This window comes from Coregonus clupeaformis, chromosome 23, assembly GCF_020615455.1.
Source record: "Coregonus clupeaformis isolate EN_2021a chromosome 23, ASM2061545v1, whole genome shotgun sequence".
NCBI classification, from domain to species: domain Eukaryota; kingdom Metazoa; phylum Chordata; class Actinopteri; order Salmoniformes; family Salmonidae; genus Coregonus; species Coregonus clupeaformis.
The window spans coordinates 26,944,473-26,966,256 of record NC_059214.1 but is presented as its reverse complement, the minus strand read 5'-3'; the positions used below and the strand labels follow the sequence as shown (position 1 = coordinate 26,966,256).

At 42.1% G+C, this 21,784-nt stretch overlaps 1 protein-coding gene across 1 annotated transcript in view; it reads right to left on the bottom strand.

Moving 5' to 3' along the window:
• LOC121536690 (receptor activity-modifying protein 1-like) overlaps positions 1 to 21,784 on the bottom strand; it is a 91,364-nt gene that overhangs the window by 17,243 nt on the left and 52,337 nt on the right. The window contains exon 2 of the mRNA XM_041844130.2: positions 8,096 to 8,231. Coding sequence (XP_041700064.1) covers positions 8,096 to 8,231 — 136 coding nt within the window. The remainder of the gene's footprint in view (positions 1 to 8,095; positions 8,232 to 21,784) is intronic.

Genomic DNA, 21,784 nt, shown 5'->3' with positions numbered 1-21,784 from the left:
TGCAAGGCACTTTAATACATTTTTAATAAGGCTGTAACCTAACAAAATGTGGAAAAGGTCAAGGGGTCTGAATACTTTCCGAAGGCACTGTATGATTATTATGGCACTTGATAGGACTTTTTTCCAGGCATTGTAAATATCTGTTGATCTGTGCGGACCTGTTGAACCTGTGTATCTCAAACATGCACATTTTGTATAGACTAAGCTAAAAACCTGTGCTTGATTGAAAGATGTTAAACTTTTTCAGTGGTTAGGTACTGTATGTCAAGTTTGTTGCCAATGTTGCCAGAATAGAGTCGATTAGATATTTCTTTCTTGTCTGTTTTTCACAAATATTTGAATATAAGAAAATGCACTGTGATAGGAAGAACATAACATCATACATACAAATTCATGAAAAAGCAAGACAAATTACAGTTTATGGACTTTTACCCCCCAATAACTTACCTTCCACACAGTTGCATTATTTTCCAGAGAACACATAGAGCCACAAGTTGATTATCCATTTTATACCAAGGCTAGAAATGAACACATGTGCCACTAGAAATGTGTTCAACATCCACTGAAGTAGCTAGCAAGTTTACTAGATAGCAACAGTAGTTGCCTTGGTAACCAAACAGACTTGCTAGTTTAGCTAACCAAATCATCAGTCCAAGCTTGCTATTATGAAAATCGAATTCAACAATGTTTCAATTCGACTTTTACTTTCAAGAGCAGCTCAAACATAAAACATGTAAGAATGACCCATAGCCATTGAATTCTACCATGCAAATATACTGTGCGTTATAGGGAATTATATAACGGATGGGTCTAATCCTGAATGCTGATTGGTTAAAAGCGCATCCCAGCATCCCTGTCTATTCCACAAGTTACAGTGGGGAAAAAAAGTATTTAGTCAGCCACCAATTGTGCAAGTTCTCCCACTTAAAAAGATGAGAGAGGCCTGTAATTTTCATCATAGGTACACGTCAACTATGACAGACAAATTGAGAAAAAAAATTCCAGAAAATCACATTGTAGGATTTTTAATGAATTTATTAGCAAATTATGGTGGAAAATAAGTATTTGGTCAATAACAAAAGTTTCTCAATACTTTGTTATATACCCTTTGTTGGCAATGACACAGGTCAAACGTTTTCTGTAAGTCTTCACAAGGTTTTCACACACTGTTGCTGGTATTTTGGCCCATTCCCCCATGCAGATCTCCTCTAGAGCAGTGATGTTTTGGGGCTGTCGCTGGGCAACACGGACTTTCAACTCCCTCCAAAGATTTTCTATGGGGTTGAGATCTGGAGACTGGCTAGGCCACTCCAGGACCTTGAAATGCTTCTTACGAAGCCACTCCTTCGTTGCCCGGGCGGTGTGTTTGGGATCATTGTCATGCTGAAAGACCAAGCCACGTTTCATGTTCAATGCCCTTGCTGATGGAAGGAGGTTTTCACTCAAAATCTCACGATACATGGCCCCATTCATTCTTTCCTTTACACGGATCAGTCGTCCTGGTCCCTTTGCAGAAAAACAGCCCCAAAGCATGATGTTTCCACCCACATGCTTCACAGTAGGTATGGTGTTCTTTGAATGCAACTCAGCATTCATTGTCCTCCAAACACAACGAGTTGAGTTTTTACCAAAAAGTTATATTTTGGTTTTATCTGACCATATGACATTCTCCCAATCCTCTTCTGGATCATCCAAATGCACTCTAGCAAACTTCAGACGGGCCTAGACATGTACTGGCTTAAGCAGGGGGACACGTCTGGCACTGCAGGATTTGAGTCCCTTGCGGCGTAGTGTGTTACTGATGGTAGGCTTTGTTACTTTGGTCCCAGCTCTCTGCAGGTCATTCACTAGGTCCCCCCGTGTGGTTCTGGGGTTTTTGCTCACCGTTCTTGTGATCATTTTGACCCCACGGGGTGAGATCTTGCGTGGAGCCCCAGATCGAGGGAGATTATCAGTGGTCTTGTATGTCTTCCATTTCCTAATAATTGCTCCCACAGTTGATTTCTTCAAACCAAGCTGCTTACCTATTGCAGATTCAGTCTTCCCAGCCTGGTGCAGGTCTACAATTTTGTTTCTTGTGTCCTTTGACAGCTCTTTGGTCTTGGCCATAGTGGAGTTTGGAGTGTGACTGTTTGAGGTTGTGGACAGGTGTCTTTTATACTGATAACAAGTTCAAACAGGTGCCATTAATACAGGTAACGAGTGGAGGACAGAGGAGCCTCTTAAAGAAGAAGTTACAGGTCTGTGAGAGCCAGATATCTTGCTTGTTTGTAGGTGACCAAATACCTATTTTCCACCATAATTTGCAAATCAATTCATTAAAAATCCTACAATGCGATTTTCTGGAATTTTTTTTCTCAATTTGTCTGTCATAGTTGACGTGTACCTATGATGAAAATTACAGGCCTCTATCATCTTTTTAAGTGGGAGAACTTGCACAATTGGTGGCTGACTAAATACTTTTTTTCCCCACTGTACCACCGGCTAAATCTATGACGTTAAAATGCCTATTTACTCTGTTCCATCTGACTGCGCAATTCCCTGTCTCATCAGCCCAGCCAGGCAATTTATAAACTTGATCTTCACTACAAAAAGCATCTAGACATTATCTCACATTTCTTTTAGACTAACATTTAGTTTTCAACAGCAGAGATTTGTATAAACCTTGCTGTCTGTCTCTCCGACATTTGCAACATTGTTTCAATATTCAAATTCGATCTCCAGCTGTCCCATAGTAATGAACTTGTCAGCAGTCAGGATGAGACAGACAGGCAGACAGTGTTTCTCAGCTAGTCGAAATCATGAATCAGCTGGCATAATTTTTATGGATATATACAAGGAAATGTCAATTGAAAAAAGCTCAAACTAAACGAAGTGCAGCTAGTTTGCGGTCTTTCCAGCTTAAGTTTGAAGTGATTGTGTTAGCTGTGTTGTTGGCTAGCTCTTCTGAACATCAGTGTCCTGATGAATTAGCAGATTTTCAATGGCAGGCGAAATCGCGCCTCATTAGCTCCTTGTTGTGGATGTATCCAAATAAATGTCACTAAAAAACTGCTTAAACAAATTCAAATGCAGCTTTGCTGTTATTCTGGCTGTAAATTATCTGTAGTTGGCTAGCTAGCAAACAAGGGATACGAATGTTGCCAGCCAGTATGGCAATGGAACATTAAGAATGAATGACTAGATACAGAAACAAAAGACTGAACGACTGGGTAGAACGACCAGCCGGCTTGGGTAGCAACCCTAGATATACTGTATGTCGGGACTATGTCTTGTGGAAGGATGAAATAGTGTGAATAAATTCATCAAAATAATGTTTTTAATGAAAATATGTCAATCATTATTTGAATATGTTGGTAACCCGTTGTATAAAAGTGATAATGCCCTTGAAGCCGGTGTTTGGAGGATATATTGGCACTTCGTCTCGGCCTAACAACACCCGTGCCAATATATCCTCCAAACACCGGCTTCTCGGGCATTATCTCTTAAATAATGCACGCTCTAGAATGCCCTTCAAGCCAATCAGAAACGAGTATTCAACAATGCCATGGTATAAAGGTTTAAAAATGATTCCCTCAACTGTCACAAAATGAAATCAAGTCACGAGTCATGACTCAACAAACATAAAAAAAACTGTGCCTCCTGACCAGAGTACTAAGTCGTGTTGACCCATTGCTGAAAGAAGAATAATTTATATTGCGTCCCTTAACATACTGTTCCATTAGCCAGATCAGAGAGACATCAAAACAGAGAACACTTATCAACCAAAAACAGGGGAATCAAAGCTGAGCCTTCAGATCCGGCCGGAGACGCTCCACCAGCCAAACTAATCTTTCCTGAGCAACTCTGACTGATTTCAACTAAAGGCAGGCAGGGGATGTGGAGACAGACAAGACAAGTCTCTGATATCCCTGGCAATAGCATCCGACTTTACCTTTTCCCTGAACGAAGATCCAGTGGGAACATTAGGTCCCAAGGTGAACATTCTGGCTATTGATCAGGAGAGCACAGAGAAAGAGCTGCTTGGATTAAGAGCTGCAAATTGCACCCTATTCCCTATATAGTGCATATGGGCCCTGGTCAAAAGCAGTGCACTAAATAGGGAATAAGGTGCCATTTGGGACAGAGACAAAGAGAATAAACCACCTGGCCGCCTTATTTTAGAGCAGTAGGCTAACTCTCTGGCTAGCAGCCATCTGGAGAGCTGTGTAAAAACACAATTTAATTCCTCTGATTACAGTGTAATTAGCGATGCAATCATAGGGGTTCAAGAACCTCAGTTATTTCCAAACAACTGAGCTCATAAGATTTGGCGCCGATATGATGAAGCTTATTGGCCAGTAAACTCATACAGGCATATCTACATCATGAATGATTCCCAAACAGGCATGACAGACAACCACAGCTTTCAACAGACTGATCACAGAGAGTTGATCATAAACTATATAGAACATGAACTTGGAGCTGAATGGAGAGAGTGAGAAGGAAAGGGAAGAGTGGATCAAGGAAAATAGCAAATTTTGTTAGTTAGATAGTTCGTCAGTCAGTCCGTCTGTCTGTCCGTCTGCCCGTTCGTTAGTTAGTTACATTATAGCGTTCTTTGACCCAACATGAAGGTCCCCTCATTCTCAGATGGCCATAGAACACATCCTCTACCTCAGGAACAAAGATCAAACTTTCATATCAAGGGAGGCTGGGTGAAGATAACAAATACACTACTTCAGCTATTTGCGGGTCCTGTAACACACAGCAAATTTAGGAAATGTTTTAAGTGTGACACAGAGCCTGGGTGCTTAACGCTGTCCTATCCTCATCTCTCTCTCTCTACATCATGTCAACCACCCTGGTGCTATGGTCCTGGGTTTTTTTGTGTGTGATTTAACAGCTGAGGGAGATTGTTTAGCCTATTGGTCATCATAGCGTGCTTAGAGGGAGAGGGAGAGAGGGAGATGCAATCTGCCGAGAGAAGACAGAGTGGAGTTTACAGAGCTCAGGCCTGGGGCAGGTGATGTGGCCCCATGCAGTTTGCACGCGAAGGGACCTTTGGAGCAGTGCAGCTCTACGCTAGCTACTAGACTCTGCAGAGTGCATGATGTATTCTACACTGTGGCCAGCAGGTTGTCTCTATAATGATGCTAGTGGAGTGGTGTGCAGCCTTCTGCTAGATGTGTTTTTCTGTGATAGAGAATGGGTTTCTGTATTGTTGGGACTGAGACTGCAGAAACACTACAACATTGAAAAGGAGCCCATCTTGCCTGCTCACTGTACTCTCACAATAAGTGAAGTTCTGTGTCTGAGGCTCAATCGTCAAGTCACATTGGTGCAGGTTTGCTAAGGTGGGTTTGACAGTCTATGCTGAGTCACCAGTGCTAACTAAACCTGCTAGGCAGTCCTCTCAGAACAGTGATGGGTTGACTGTCCTGAAAACAATGCTAACAGTGCAGTGTGTATTATGGAGGAGCTGAGGCAGCCAGGGGGCTATGCATACTTTAATGAGTCCTTTCACGGCTGAGAGACCAAGTGGGACTGGAGCCCAAGCCAAGCATAACCACCTCACCTCAAAGGACCACACACAGACAGGCCAGGCATGACACGCTAACTATTAATTTATACTAGCCCTGTTTGTTCTCACTGTTGATGAGCGGAGAATGTATAAAATAGTTTGGAAAGAATCCTATCTGGGAATCGGTTCATAGCTGTACAGGCTTTGTGACTTGTTGCTTTCCCTATTGCTTTTGCCAGTCTGAGCATAACAGGGAGTGCCAGACCTATGTTAAAAGACCCATGACAATGTTTTTACATATCTAATAAATTCTGTAAAATACTGTATTACGTTACTGTATGGGACGTGTAAGGTCATAAAATTAGGTCAGTATATGCCTGTCAAAGTGTGATGAAATTGAATCACATTTTTACAACAAAGATATATCATCACTAAGGAGGCTGTGCCTTTCACCCTGCACTCTTGTGTTTGTTCTACTGCAGTGTTGGTAACGCTAACATGATACAACAATAACATGCCATCACTGTCTAGGTCAACTCTGGTGTAGGGGGGTGGACGCGCACACACAGTACATACACATGCTGCGAAACAGAACAAACTTTTAATTATGTCTGCATTGAAAGACAGGAATGAAAGTGTCTGTGAGCTCACAATACTATAAGCAAAGAGACTCAATATGTTGGTTTGAAAATGAGAGGCATTGACAGGGGTCATTTCTCCCTGGGTACATCAGAACACACACCAGGGGGTCTTCGTTGCCCTGAGGAACAACCTGTGTTTAAAACAGCAACCAACAGCCCCTCACTGACACTGCCTGTCTGCCCGACTCCCTGTCTGACTCCCTGCCTGCCTGTCTGACTCCCTGCCTGCCTGTCTGACTACCTGCCTGCCTGTCTGACTACCTGCCTGCCTGTCTGACTCCATGCCTGCCTGTCTGACTCCCTGCCTGCCTGTCTGACTCCCTGCCTGCCTGTCTGACTCCCTGCCTGCCTGCTTGAATGACATAAACACTCTCACCGGCTGTGTGCATGAAAACACTGGCCTGACATACACAAATACTCTTACTGGCTGCTAGAAAACATATACAAATACTGCTTGAAACTGGTTTATTCCCTTACCCAGTGTGGGTTTATCTCCCCCTCTAAGCATGAACCTGACTAGATTTGACTAAAATAATAAATATAAAAGGGCCTGCCAAGATGTGATATAGACAGTGAAAGGTTACTGTAGCCCTTACTGCATCTTGATCAGGAGACTGCTCCCCATGGTTCCTGTGGTGAACACTGGGTGGTCTGCCTTGCCTTACGACAGACACTGGTACTGTTCTGGTGTGTATGTCCAAGACAAGTAACTGAACTGGGGATGTTGCTGAGCTGTTCTGCATTAGATACTCTCTGAGCTGCATATCCCCAGAGCACTGTATCAGTGCAGCCATTCACAAAGAATTTAGAAAAATAAACACCTTTACAGATAATTCCCCTGATGAGAAATCAACATTTCCAGCCTCAATGACGGAGGGATGATGTGAAGGAGAGACGGATAGAGGGAGAGAAATAGGGAAGAGTAATTTTTATGTAAGTACACAGACGGGAGGGGGACAGGTGACTGTTCTGTCAATGACAAGAGAGGGCTGAGTGTCCTGGCCCTGCTCTGACAGCTGGGACGCCAGTGTCACCCTCCAGAAGGCTCCGCTTGACAAATCCAGACTAACATTACAGCCAGAGAGGAAAAACCCCAGCCATGGGGGCAGACAAACAGGCAACAAACAACCTGTCAACCCAGCATTCCTGGTTCATGGTGGGAGGACACTAGACTGGACTGATGACCACCGTAGTGGTGTATACTAGCATAGTATGTGGTACCCCAGTAAATAGGGAATAGGGTGCCATTTGGACACAGACCCAGTCTCCATTTAAGATGCTACTCCTAGAGTTAACAGCCCGCCTTAAGTCATTCAGATCCTCCCGAAAACGTTCAACCATATGAGCCTAAAGAAGAAGCTGACCTTCCCTGAACTTGCCATTTATGACTAAAATATGAACTGGCTGCGCTTATTACATTTGGATTCATTTTGGTCACCCTCCAAGAGTTTAATGATATGCAAATAAGATGCCAAGAGAGGGTGGTAAGTTGAAAAGGTGAAAACCTATCGCCAGCATATTCAAATTGCAAGTATTGTCAGGCCAAAGGTTGTGCACATACTAATTAAATAAACGTTACATATCCCTATTACCTCCCTCCCAGTAGAGGAGTGACTGTAATGTTAATGACATGGAGGTGCTACAACACATAGAATGCTATACAGATGTAGGATCTTAATTTGAGCCAGTTTGCTAGAGCAGCAACAGGAAATGTGAATTATTATGAAATTATAATTAATGGACATTTTTGTTGGGGTTGATACATTTTTCGTAAGGGAAAACCAAGTCTACTTCAGAAGCCTTTTTAAACAGAAAATACACTACAAGTTTTACATTTCCTGCAACAGGGTGATCAAATGAAGATCCTACATCTGTAGAATATAAGAATACTTCATAGGTGCTACATAGAATACTACTAAGATACTACATTAGTGCTACATAGAATACTCACTCCACTGTATCCTCCCAGCTGCACCAGTGATGCTGGTCAAGTTCCTCCATGTCCAGTCTGAATTTCCCCAGGCAGAACTCCTCGATGGCGTACTCATAGGTCCCGCCACAAGCCATCACCGACACAGACTGGCACGCTGGGGAGTAGAGAGAGGAAAGGGTCAGAACAGCATAACACACTGAGGGAACAGAGAGAGAGAGGATAGAGGGTTAGAACAGAGATGTAGTGTAGAGACTCAGATAAATGTCTTGTTTTTTTACCTTTATCTACATGGTAGTCTCACACCATAGACTTACATCTCAATAGCCACATGGTACACCTTATCGGTCTGAGCCAGTGTAGCTCTCATTCACAGATGTTTCATATTGATGAGCAGAGGTATGGGGATCTATCAGTTATATATTAAATAGAGGACACTGCTTAACATTTTATCTCTGAGATCCAACAGAGCTCTGGAAAGATCTCACCTGACACAGTGCTGACAGGTTAAAACCTCATACCCGTAGATGCTGTAGAAAGCTTCAGAGCTCTGGCTTTGAGAGGCTTTCTAAGTGCGGTCTACACTACACCATGTGGTAGCAGTTTCTCACTGTTTGACAAGGCTTGCTGGACTGGGAGATTGCTTTAAACTGTTAAAAGGGCACAAACACACTCTCAACTCCAAGGAGCAGAGCATCACTGCCCCAGGGCTCAGAGCTGGGAAAAGCACTCTGTGTTAGAGATATCTCTGTAATAGGGGAGGAATTTACAAATTGGCCAGTTCAGGGTCAGCCCAAACTGAACCTCTGAGAGGAGTAGAAACAAAGGGAGGAATCATAGGGCAAAAAGTTGGCTTCTGGCTAAAAAGATTAATTAGGTCTCTCAAGTACTCCTTCATGGCATACTGTTAGCTGGCCAGTTCACACAAGATTTGGTCTGGGTTCCGGGATTAGGTCACAAGTGGTTCCTAAGAAAATCTACTGTTAAAATAGTATTGATATTTTAGAATACTTCAAAAGAACACTGTTATTGTCAGCAGAGAATGTTTAAAAATCTCCTACTTCTACAGACTTCTTCTTCTGTTGCTGAACTTTAGTAGTTCAAGTATTACCACCAAACCTCCACAGAAAGACACCAAGCTATTTTACGACTTTTACTACATGACACAGTGGCTTGCGAAAGTATTCACCCCCCTTGGCATTTTTCCTATTTTGTTGCCTTACAACCTGGAATTAAAATTGATTTTTGGGGGGTTTGTATAATTTAAGTCATACCACAGATTCTCAATTGGATTGAGGTCTGGGCTTTGACTAGGCCATTCCAAGGCATTTAAATGTTTCCCCTTAAACCACTCAAGTGTTGCTTTAGCAGTATGCTTAGGGTCATTGTCCTGCTGGAAGGTGAACCTCCGTCCCAGTCTCAAATCTCTGGAAGACTGAAACAGGTTTCCCTCAAGAATTTCCCTGTATTTAGCGCCATCCATCATTCCTTCAATTCTGACCAGTTTCCCAGTCCCTGCCGATGATAAACATCCCCACAGCATGATGCTGCCACCACTGTGCTTCACCTTGGGGATGGTGTTCTCGGGGTGATGAGAGGTGTTGGGTTTGCGCCAGACATAGCATTTTCCTTGATGGCCAAAAAGCTCATCTGACCAGAGTACCTTCTTCCATATGTTTGGGGAGTCTCCCACATTACTTTTGTCGAACACCAAACTTGTTTGCTTATTTTTTTCTTTAAGCAATGGCTTTTTTCTGGCCACTCTTCCATAAAGCCCAGCTCTGTGGAGTGTACAGCTTAAAGTGGTCCTATGGATAGATACTCCAATTTCCGCTGTGGAGCTTTGCAGCTCCTTCAGGGTTATCTTTGGTCTCTTTGTTGCCTCTCTGATTAATGCCCTCCTTGCCTGGTCCGTGAGTTTTGGTGGGTGGCCCTCTCTTGGCAGGTTTGTTGTGGTGCCATATTCTTTCCTTTTTTGAATAATGGATTTAATGGTGCGCCGTGGGATGTTCAAAGTTTCTGATATTTTTTTATAACCCAACCCTGATCTGTACTTCTCCACAACTTTGTCCCTGACCTGTTTGGAGAGCTCCTTGGTCTTCATGGTGCCGCTTGCTTGGTGGTGCCCCTTGCTTAGTGGTGTTGCAGACTCTGGGGCCTTTCAGAACAGGTGTATACAGTTGAAGTCTGAAGTTTACATACACCTTAGCCAAATACATTTAAACTCAGTTTTTCACAATTCCTGACATTTAATCCTAGTAAAAATTCCCTGTCTTAGGTCAGTTAGGATCACCACTTTATTTTAAGAATGTGAAATGTCAAAATAATAGTCGAGAGACTGATTTATTTCAGCTTTTATTTCTTTCATCACATTCCCAGTGGGTCAGAAGTTTACATACAGTGGGGAAAAAAAGTATTTAGTCAGCCACCAATTGTGCAAGTTCTCCCATTTAAAAAGATGAGAGAGGCCTGTAATTTTCATCATAGGTACACGTCAACTATGACAGACAAATTGAGAAAAAAAAATCCAGAAAATCACATTGTAGGATTTTTAATGAATTTATTTGCAAATTATGGTGGAAAATAAGTATTTGGTCAACTACAAACAAGCAAGATTTCTGGCTCTCACAGACCTGTAACTTCTTCTTTAAGAGGCTCCTCTGTCCTCCACTCGTTACCTGTATTAATGGCACCTGTTTGAACTTGTTATCAGTATAAAAGACACCTGTCCACAATCTCAAACAATCACACTCCAAACTCCACTATGGCCAAGACCAAAGAGCTGTCAAGGGACACCAGAAACAAAATTGTAGACCCTCACCAGGCTGGCAAGACTGAATCTGCAATAGGTAAGCAGCTTGGTTAGAAGAAATCAACTGTGGGAGCAATTATTAGGAAATGGAAGACATACAAGACCACTGATAATCTCCCTCGATCTGGGGCTCCACGCAAGATCTCACCCGTGGGGTCAAAATGATCACAAGAAAGGTGAGCAAAAATCCCAGAACCACACAGGGGGACCTAGTGAATGACCTGCAGAGAGCTGGGACCAAAGTAACAAAGCCTACCATCAGTAACACACTACGCCGCCAGGGACTCAAATCCTGCAGTGCGAGACGTGCCCCCCTGCTTAAGCCAGTACATGTCCAGGCCCGTCTGAAGTTTGCTAGAGTGCATTTGGATGATCCAGAAGAGGATTGGGAGAATGTCATATGGTCAGATGAAACCAAAATATTACTTTTTGGTAAAAACTCATTTCGTCGTGTTTGGAGGACAAAGAATGCTGAGTTGCATCCAAAGAACACCATACCTACTGTGAAGCATGGGGGTGGAAACATCATGCTTTGGGGCTGTTTTTCTGCAAAGGGACCAGGACGACTGATCCGTGTAAAGGAAAGAATGAATGGGGCCATGTATCGTGAGATTTTGAGTGAAAACCTCCTTCCATCAGCAAGGGCATTGAAGATGAAACGTGGCTGGGTCTTTCAGCATGACAATGATCCCAAACACACCGCCCGGGCAATGAAGGAGTGGCTTCGTAAGAAGCATTTCAAGGTCCTGGAGTGGCCTACCCAGTCTCCAGATCTCAACCCCATAGAAAATCTTTGGAGGGAGTTGAAAGTCCGTGTTGCCCAGCGACAGCCCCAAAACATCACTGCTCTTGAGGAGATCTGCATGGAGGAATGGGTCAAAATACCAGCAACAGTGTGTGAAAACCTTGTGAAGACTTACAGAAAACGTTTGACCTGTGTCATTGCCAACAAAGGATATATAACAAAGTATTGAGAAACTTTTGTTATTGACCAAATACTTATTTTCCACCATAATTTGCAAATAAATTCATTAAAAATCCTACAATGTGAACTTCTGGAATTTTTTTTCAAATTTTGTCTGTCATAGTTGACGTGTACCTATGATGAAAATTACAGGCCTCTCTCATCTTTTTAAGTGGGAGAACTTGCACAATTGGTGGCTGACTAAATACTTTTTTCCCCACTGTACACTCAATTAGTATTTGGTAGCATTGCCTTTAAATTGTTTAACTTGGGTCAAACGTTTCGGGTAGCCATCCACAAGCTTCCCACAATAAGTTGGGTGAATTTTGGCCCATTCCTCCTGACAGAGCTGGTTTAATTGAGTCAGGTTTGTAGGCCTCCTTGCTCGCAAACACTTTTTCAGTTCTGCCCACACATTTTCTATAGGCTTGAGGTCAGGGCTTTGTGATGGCCACTCCAATACCTTGACTTTGTTGTCCTTAAGCCATTTTGCCACTTTGGAAGTATGCTTGGGGTCATTGTCCATTTGGAAGACCCATTTGCGACCAAGCTTTAACTTTCTGACTGATGTCTTGAGATGTTGCTTCAATATATCCACATAATTTTCCTTCGTCATGATGCCATCTATTTTGTGAAGTGCCTCGGTCCCTCCTGCAGCAAAGCACCCCCATAGCATGATGCTGCCACCCCCGTGCTTCACGGTTGGGATGGTGTTCTTCGGCTTGCAAGCCACCCCCCCCCCCTTTCCTCCAAACATAACGATGGTCATTATGGCCAAATGTCCTCTTTGTTTGAGCTCACTCAGTTCTGCTGACTCAATCTTTAGTCTGGGGGAACATTTTCAGCCTTAACATTTTACATTTCAATTTTAGTCATTTAGCAGACACACTTATCCAGAGCAACTTACAGTTAGTGCATTAGTCTTAAGATAGCTAGGTGGGACAACCATATATCACAGACATAACCCCACGTTTCCATCCACAGTTTTTATGCGAGTAAAGTTATACCTTTTTTTTTTTTTTTCGCAACAGCTGTGATGGAAACAGGAATTTTCGGTCAAATTGTATAAATGCTGATAATTAGTTCAACATGGTGGGATCTTTTTGTGTAAGTAAAATTAATTATGCAAATATTGATATAATAACCATCATATCGAGTCACGCTGTGATATGTTGTGTGGTCCTCCCACTGACTCGGGAAACCATGCAGTTTATTAGGCTACAGATGAAATAAGTTAGGATGACCTTCACAGGGTGGTGAAAGTGCAAGGTGATCTTGATGCTCCTTTACAATAAATATTTAGGGTCTGATTCTGGCGACATGCTGATCGGTGCTTGACTGCCGTTTGACAAATACAAATATTATTGCTCTTATCCATAATAATCTCATCATGTAGACTAGCCTACCCGCACTGTATCTGCGAGCTGTTGGTTAGAGCGCATGTGCCAAGACCAGAGTAGACACATTTGCTATTTAACGCAAAATGCGATGGAAACACATTGAACTTTAGATTTTTATTCGGTACATGAAAACTTTAGCGAATGAGTACTTTTTGTGTTCACTACAATGCATACAAACTTATTCCTTTAAATTCCTGCAGCTAATGGTGAAAAGCATTGACAGAAGCTGGGGGTACAGAGAGCAGAGTGCCGAGATGGTATAGCATAGTCTGTACAGAAGAAAGAAAGGAAAGAAAAAGAAAAAGTGGAGAGAGAGAACAATAGACTTATCTAATTAACTCTGACAGAATGGGCTTACCTTTTCAAATGACTGTTGACGGTTTGACTCGCCAGCCAACGCTATTATTTCATATTTTTATTCTCTCTCTATCTCTTCTTCCCTCCCTCCCTCCCTCCCTCCCTCCCTGTCTCTAGCTACAGTGCCTTCAGAAAGTTTTCATACCCCTTGACTTATTCCACATTTTGTTGTGTTACAGACTGAATTCAAAATGGATTAAATAGATTTTTTTACCCACCCATCTACACACAATACCCCATAATGACAAAGTGAACTCACTGAATGGATGTTCTAGGAAGAACAGTGTTCTATAGATGTAGGATCTTAATTTGATCCAGTTTTCTACAGCAGGAAAATAATTCTGCAGCAACATACAATTTGCATTATTTTGTGGATTATAATTAATGGCAATTTTTTCAGGGTTGATGCATTTTTTGTTAGGGCAAATCAAGTCTGGCATTTGTAAGTGGAAATGACAAACTTTAGAAGCCTTTTTAAACCTCAAATACACTACAGGTTTGCATTTCCTGCTGTGCAGAAAAATTATCAGAAACAAAGGAGTGATCAAATTAAGATCCTACATCTGTAAGAACACATATAACATCTGTCTGTGGAAGGCATGGTCATGAGAGAGACAAAAGGTCTTCCTTCTTCACCTCTCGACTATTAAGATGAACAGAAAGATGTCTCAACATGGTTTGTTCTTTTATATAGGAACCTGCCAGCAGCTAATTTACACTGTAGTGTGCTGTAAGACTCAGAAGGCGGTGAATACGGAGTGTGTTAAGTCTGTATCTGGCTACAAATATAACATCTCCTCCATCCTCTTCCTCTGACCCAGGCCTTTTGATTTCTTCAAAGCGTATTGCTTATTCAAAGGCTTCAGTATGCGCACCGCATATAGAGACTCCAGAATTTATCAAAACTATCACATCATTGAGTGCTTCGCTTCTTGCCTTTTATCGGTGTTGGTGCTTTGCCAAGAGAGGATGCATGCCTACGAAAATAAAATTTTAACAGGAAAATATTTTTCTCATAAGAAATCCAAGCTGAGATATGTGAGAGACTTGATGAGAGATTGGAGAAAGAAGAAACGGAGGAGCAACGAAGCAAAGAACATCTGATTCACCCATACACAAAATATTAGAGTAGAAAGAAATGTCTTATCATAGCCAACGTTTATTTCTAGTCAGTGTCTTCAAGGAAAATGTCCTGTGCTGTTTTCAATTTGGTGGCAGATAAGCTTCATACATAAACATTCATTCACAATCAAATCGTTCTGTCCACAATCAACCCCTCTGTCCAATTTGGTTGCCTTTACTAATTGAGGAAGATGACAAGCATTGTTGAAATACAAACATTTGGTGGATGTTGGCAAAGCACAAACTTAGATTGTCAAGTGAATTCTGCCTGCCTTTCAGCAGCTTGGAAACACATGAACATATATCACTGGAAATAAACTCCTGTACTAAGAGAAGGGGAAAAGTCAGAGCACTTAACACATTTTCAGTGAACATTCTCTGTATATTAGTAGTTCAACTTCCAATGTCCACAGCTGTGTAGATAAAGGAGAGCTCTCAGGAGGAGACCAAGGCAAAGTTGTCTGACTGTCAGTGTGTCCCTTCTACATCACCCTGAGGCTGCCCAGGGAGAATGGGACATGGACATTGCACTAAGGAGCACAGAGACCCAGGTGCTTAGAATGTGCAACCTGAACCTGAAGAGGAGAGCCCAGCTGCGTCTCAAATGGCACCCTATTCCCTATATAGTGCAATACTTTTGGGCGCTGATCAAAAGTAGTGCACTATATACAGTGAGGGAATGCACAATCCCTCCATCAGTGCTCAGACTGTCTGCAATAGGCTGAGAGAGGCTGGACTGAGGGCTTGTAGGCCTGTTGAAAGGCAGGTCCTCACCAGACATCACCGGCAACAATGTCGCCTATGGGCACAAACCCACCGTCGCTGGACCAGACAGGACTGGCAAAAAGTGCTCTTCACTGACGAGTCGCGGTATTGTCTCACCAGGGGTGATGGTCGGATTCGCGTTTATCATCGAAGGAATGAGCGTTACACCTAGGCCTGTACTCTGGAGTGGGATCGATTTGGAGTTGGAGGGTCCGTCATGGTCTGGGGCGGTGTGTCACAGCATCATCGGACTGAGCTTGTTGTCATTGCTGGCAATCTCAACGCTGTGCGTTACAGGGAAGACATCCTCCTCCCTCATGTGGTACCCTTCCTGCAGGCTCATCCTGACATAACCCTCCAGCATGACAATGCCACCAGCCATACTGCTCGTTCTGTGCGTGATTTCCTGCAAGACAGGAATGTCAATGTTCTGCCATAGCCAGCGAAGAGCCCGGATCTCAATCCCATTGAGCACATCTGGGACCTGTTGGATCGGAGGTTGAGGGCTAGGGCCATTCCCCCCAGAAATGTCAGGGAACTTGCAGGTTCCTTGGTGGAAGAGCAAGAACTGGCAAATCTGGTGCAGTCCATGAGGAGGAGATGCACTGCAGTACTTAATGCAGCTGGTGGCCACACCAGATACTGACTGTTACTTTAGATTTTGACCCCCCCCCCCTTTGTTCAGGGACACATTATTAAATTTCTGTTAGTCACATGTCTGTGGAACTTGTTCAGTTTATGTCTCAGTTGTTGAATCTTGTTATGTTCATACAAATATTTACACATGTTAAGTTTGCTGAAAATAAACGCAGTTGACAGTGAGAGGACGTTTCTTTTTTTGCTGAGTTTATAATACTTGACCCCTCCCAGGACCATACAATTACCCAATTGGCAATTACACCCAATAAAATGGAAAAGGCAATTTCCACATCCATTGTTACATTGGTACATTCGTCTTAATCAAATGAAGTGAAATCAAAATCAAATCGAATTTTATTTGTCACATGCGCCAAATAAAACTGGTGTAGACTTTATTTACCATGAAATGCTTGCTTACGAGTTTACAAATAATAAAGTAGTAACACAAGAGGAATAAAATAAAATACACAAGAATGGAGCTATATACAGGGAGTACCAGTACCAGATCAACGTGCAGAGGTACGAGGTATTTGAAGTACATGCAGTTTCAGTGGCGGCTCCTGAAAAAATTCTCAGGAGGGGCAATTTTTCTGATGATTTAGGTGACCTACACACATTTTAAAAAAGATATGTCCAGCAACAACATGAAGACAGGGGCAGCATATAAGTCAATACCAGAAGCATTTATTGACTGATCTGGGGAGATGGATTCCAGTTTCTGTGACAGATTATAAATAATCTCTGATGCCTTTGTTATATTAGCTTTTGGTTGAATGTACTGTCGTAGTAAATATATAATGTTATAGCTTGGTCTGACTAAAATCTTGTGCATGACCCATTTTGTGTTGGGCGTTTGTTTTCAATCAATGCTGTTCCTATCCTATAACAATGGACAAAAGAGTCCTATCTTGTCAGCCTTGTCAGCAGGTGGCCAAGGACAACACCCACGCCATAGGTCTCTCAGTTCTTCCAACTCACGAGTTCTTGCTCTGAGGACACACACACACACACACACACACACACACACATCATCACTGATAACACACACACACACACACATCATCACTGTTAAACACACACACAAACACACACAAAAATCCCCTCTCTTTAGGCTGAACATTTGAAGACAGAGAACCCGACTCAGAGCCAATGCAACAGTGGAGGGGACCTCGCCCAACTCATCAGGACCAATCAGAAGATCAGAACTACTAGATTCAACCTACATCATTTATTGTATAAAATGTCTGCACACAATGTTTTCGGGGCTCTCTTCAGATAGTTCCCTAAGAGTTTGACGAACGGGTCCGTGCACGCGATTCCAGATATCTTTACCTCTGAATAAACTGCCTTTATTATACCATATCCACCCTGTCCAAAGTCTCTACTTGGTCTCAGTTCTCCAGTAAACTTGTGATTATCAACAGTACACAACGGTAACAAACAATTGGGGGAACTCACGGGGCAGATAGTAAGGTCGCAGTGACACAGAAAGCAGTTCAATGTCGGGGGGTACAGAGTCGCTCTCTTACCAGGATCGCGGTCCGCTCTGACCAGGGTGAAGCCGGCCGGCTCCACTTCTCTGTCCGGGACTCTGTCATCCAGCCAAGTCTCCCAGCTGTATTGGATTCCGCTGCCAGCAGCGTTTTCATTATTTAGTCCGTTCGTAGCGGGTATGTACACGATCAACAAGATCAGTCCAAAACCCACCACTGTAAAAATCCATGGTTGGCAGAATGTTTGTAAACTAAGTCTACAAATTAAAAACATAAAATAACGCCACACTGCAGGTCGCAACAGAGACGCTGCTAGCTGCTATTTTCTTAGTTACGTTCATGGTTACGTCACGTATGACGAAAGCTGTAAGTGCAAGCCCACAGACACCCATAGAGAATGTATTGAAAGCTTTGAAATTTGAAAAAATAGATTTTACATGACAGGCTATGAGAGACTTCTGGGCGATTTTCAACCTGACTGAAATCGCCCCAAAAACGGGCGGGGCCATTTGAAGCACGACTTTAGCCTGATTTGACATTTAGTGGCAGTCAGATCAGATTAGAACACTGATAACTAGTACTGTTGCCGTGATATAATTGATTAGAAAAAAATCCCTTCCTTTTCCCGTTTGGCAGTGCGTCGCCCATATCGCCCTATTGAACAGGCCGTCCCTGTGCAGTTTGTACATGAAGGCAGGGTAAACTGACTAAGCATCAGGATAGATAATAATAAGAGTAAAATAAAGAACAGTGTAGAAGAAGCAAATTATGAGTGTAAAATTGTGAGTGTGTGAATGTTTAATGTGTATGTATATGTGTTTGTGTTGTGTCGGTATGCGTGTGTGTGCTTTGTGTGTGTGTATGTGCATATGTATTGTATGTGAATGTTTGTGGGTATCGTGTGCGAGTGTCAATGTAGTGTGTGTGAGTGAGTGTGTATATGGTGTGTATATACAGTGCATTCGGAAAGTATTCAGACCCCTTGACTTTTTCTACATTTTGTTATGATACAGCCTTATTCTAAAATTGATTAAATTGTTTTTTTCCCTCATCAATCTACATACAATATCCCATAATGACAAAGCAAAAACAGGTGTTTAGAAATGTCACATTTACATAAGTATTCAGACCCTTTACTCAGTACTTTGTTGAAGCACCTTTGGCAGCGATTCCTGCCTCGAGTCTTCTTGGGTATGACGCTACAAGCTTGTCACACCTGTATTTGGGGAGTTTCTCCCATTCTTCTCTGCAGATCCTCTCAAACTGTGTCAGGTCGGAAGGGGAGTGTCGCTGCACAGCTATTTTCAGGTCTCTCCAGAGATGTTCAATCGGGTTCAAGTCTGGGCTCTGGCTGGGCCACTTAAGGACATTCAGAGTCTTGTCCCAAAGCCACTCCTGCGTTGTTTTGGCTGTGTGCTTAGGGTCGTTGTCCTGTTGGAAGATGTGCTATATCGCCCCTGTTATAATGATTTGTGATACAAGATTCATTAATGTATGTAAAACTCATAAGATGTATGTGAGGGAGAGAGGACAAGGACACGCCATGTGTTATAGAGGTCACTGGTGAGGGACAGAAGGTCTGCGTGCCAAGATAGATTGGGGGCCACTTGTGCTAATCTTAGAAGGTGTATGTGATGGAATGGCCTGTCTAGGGTGACAATACCAAGTATGGGGATGCTATTGTGGTAGATGAGTGACACTCAATGATGGTTGGCAGATGTTGGAAGAAGCAGCTCGGAGTGCATTATATAAACTGAGAGATTTTGTATGGAAGTCATTCATATAGCAGGAGGCTACGTCCGTACCGCCTGTCATTGAATCCATTATTGTAACCATTAAATAATGACTGAATCAACTCTCCATCTGTGTCCCATATTCTCTTACATACTGAACCTCTCGATACTAGAAACTCATCATAACAGATTGACGTCTAAACGAACAGGATGCAGTTTACAGCCGTACTAACAGGTAAGCAGACTGTCATTTTTTTGATTATGTCAAATTCAGCTTAACTGTGGTAAAGCTGAGCTGTAACAAACGTTTAAAATTCAATTTTTTTTATGGGAACAGATGAGTGGTATTCGAGTACGTAAATAGATGTAAGGAGAAATATCAAATTACACAATGACATGGTGCTATGATTCGAAACAGGGTGTGTTAAGAGTAATGAGTACAAAGACAAAAGAGAATACAGGAGTGGGTGTAGGACTTAAAGAGATGTGTAGTATCATCATGGAATAAGTCATGAAATAAGTGATAAGATAGGTTCAAGTCCTAAGTGAGAGAGATATATTAGATGTGAAGAGGTTCAAGGCCTCAACCATTGAAGGTTCAAGTCCTTGGTTGAAGGTTCAAGTTGGAGGTTCAAGTCCTTGGTTGAAGGTTAATGTTGAAGTTTCAAGTCCTTGGTTGAAAGTTCAAGTCCTTGGTAAAAAGATGACATTGTAATGTGAAAAGTTGTGAGGTTCAAGTCCTCAGCAAGCTTAGGAAAATTAGTATTTTGTTGAAGGTTCAAGTCCTTGTTTGAAGGTTAAAGTCCTTGGTAGAAAGACAACATTATAATGTGAAAAGTTGTGAGGTTCAAGTCATCAGCAAGCTTAGGGATGAAGATTAAAGTCCTTGGTAGAAGGTTACAGTTAAAATAAGACATCATTGATTAAGCGCACTATAGAGGAAAAGTATAACTTAAGGAGGTTCAATCCTCTAAGAGGTAGAGCACTTTGGTGAAGAGAGAATTAGTCCTGTGTGAATTACTCAAAATGGTCAGGAGAGGAGAGAGAGTGAACAATAACTCATACTGTATGAAGAATCAGAGCAGATACAATTAAGCATGTTGAATCATGGCACCAATGGCAAAATAGGCAAACAACATTTTAATAAAGATCAAGTTGGGGATTTGATTCAAGTATTTGATTACTAATATTGCATGAACTAATAGAAGTAATGAATGGCCAGCTTAGTAGACCGGTATCTGGAAAAACAGTCACCATTGAGAGTAAAGCAGAGCTTCATTTACCTCAAAGAGAGAGAAAGGAAATGACGAAATTATTACAGGCAAATCCGCATTTAGAACAAGTCTCTTGTAAAAGTAGTGAAAATCAGACAATGTGCAAATGGATGTAAATTAAATTAGGGTTTTTCTATGTGGAACCATATCTTAGTGATAGGTCAGCATGGACAGATAATGACTATCCTCAAGACGGTAGTTTTAAAAGGGATAAATTACAAGTAGCGCAAAAGTATATGATTGATAATACAGCCATAAGCAACCCAAAATGGGATTAAAATCATATGAAAGAGTAGTATAAAGCATGGAATTTAATGAGTGCACAATGGCTGGTAAATATAATTAGGAAGGAGGAAAAGTAAGTTAAGACATTACGTAATTTGGTAATGGAGCAACATAATCTACCTTATGAAAAGAGTCAGTCCACATGGGCTATTCCTAAAATCAGGTCAACATACATGCTTCCTATAGCTAAAACAGATAACTTTGAGGTCAGACTGTGGCGCGAGGAATGCAGGGCATTGTGGTTACAAAGGTTTGGTAGAGCTTTTGAAACGACAGAAAGAAAGTTTAGAGGTCATACAGGACGAATAAACATTGAAAAAATTAGATCTACTAGAGAGTGTGTGGGAAATGAATATAACATGATATTTACAATAATCAAACAAAACCAAAATGTCGATTTAAACAATAGATTAGCAAATTAAATTATGAATTTTTCGTTGAAGCAAGGGAACGATAATAATCGAGGGAGATAGAGAGGGGGAAATTGGACTCCTGCCCAACCGCACCCTAATTCCCAGAATAAACCTAGAGAGGAGAAGCTGGGTGATATATTCAACAAGATTGAAGGTGTCCTTTAAGTAAACAGAAAGTCCAGTGTATCAGAATTAGTGGAACTACGCAAATTGATCATATATCTGTCACGCCCTGGCTCTGGGGACACTGTTATGTTGAGCCAGGGTGTGTAATTCTATGTTTGTATTTCTATGTTGGCCTGAGTGACTCCCAATCAGAGGCAACGAGTGTCAGCTGGTTGTCTCTGATTGGGAGCCATATTTAACTGTCTGTCTTTCACTTTGTGTTTGTGGTTTCTTGTTCCGTGTTGGTTGGTGTATGTAACCAGGGACGTCACGGTTTCGTTTTGTTGT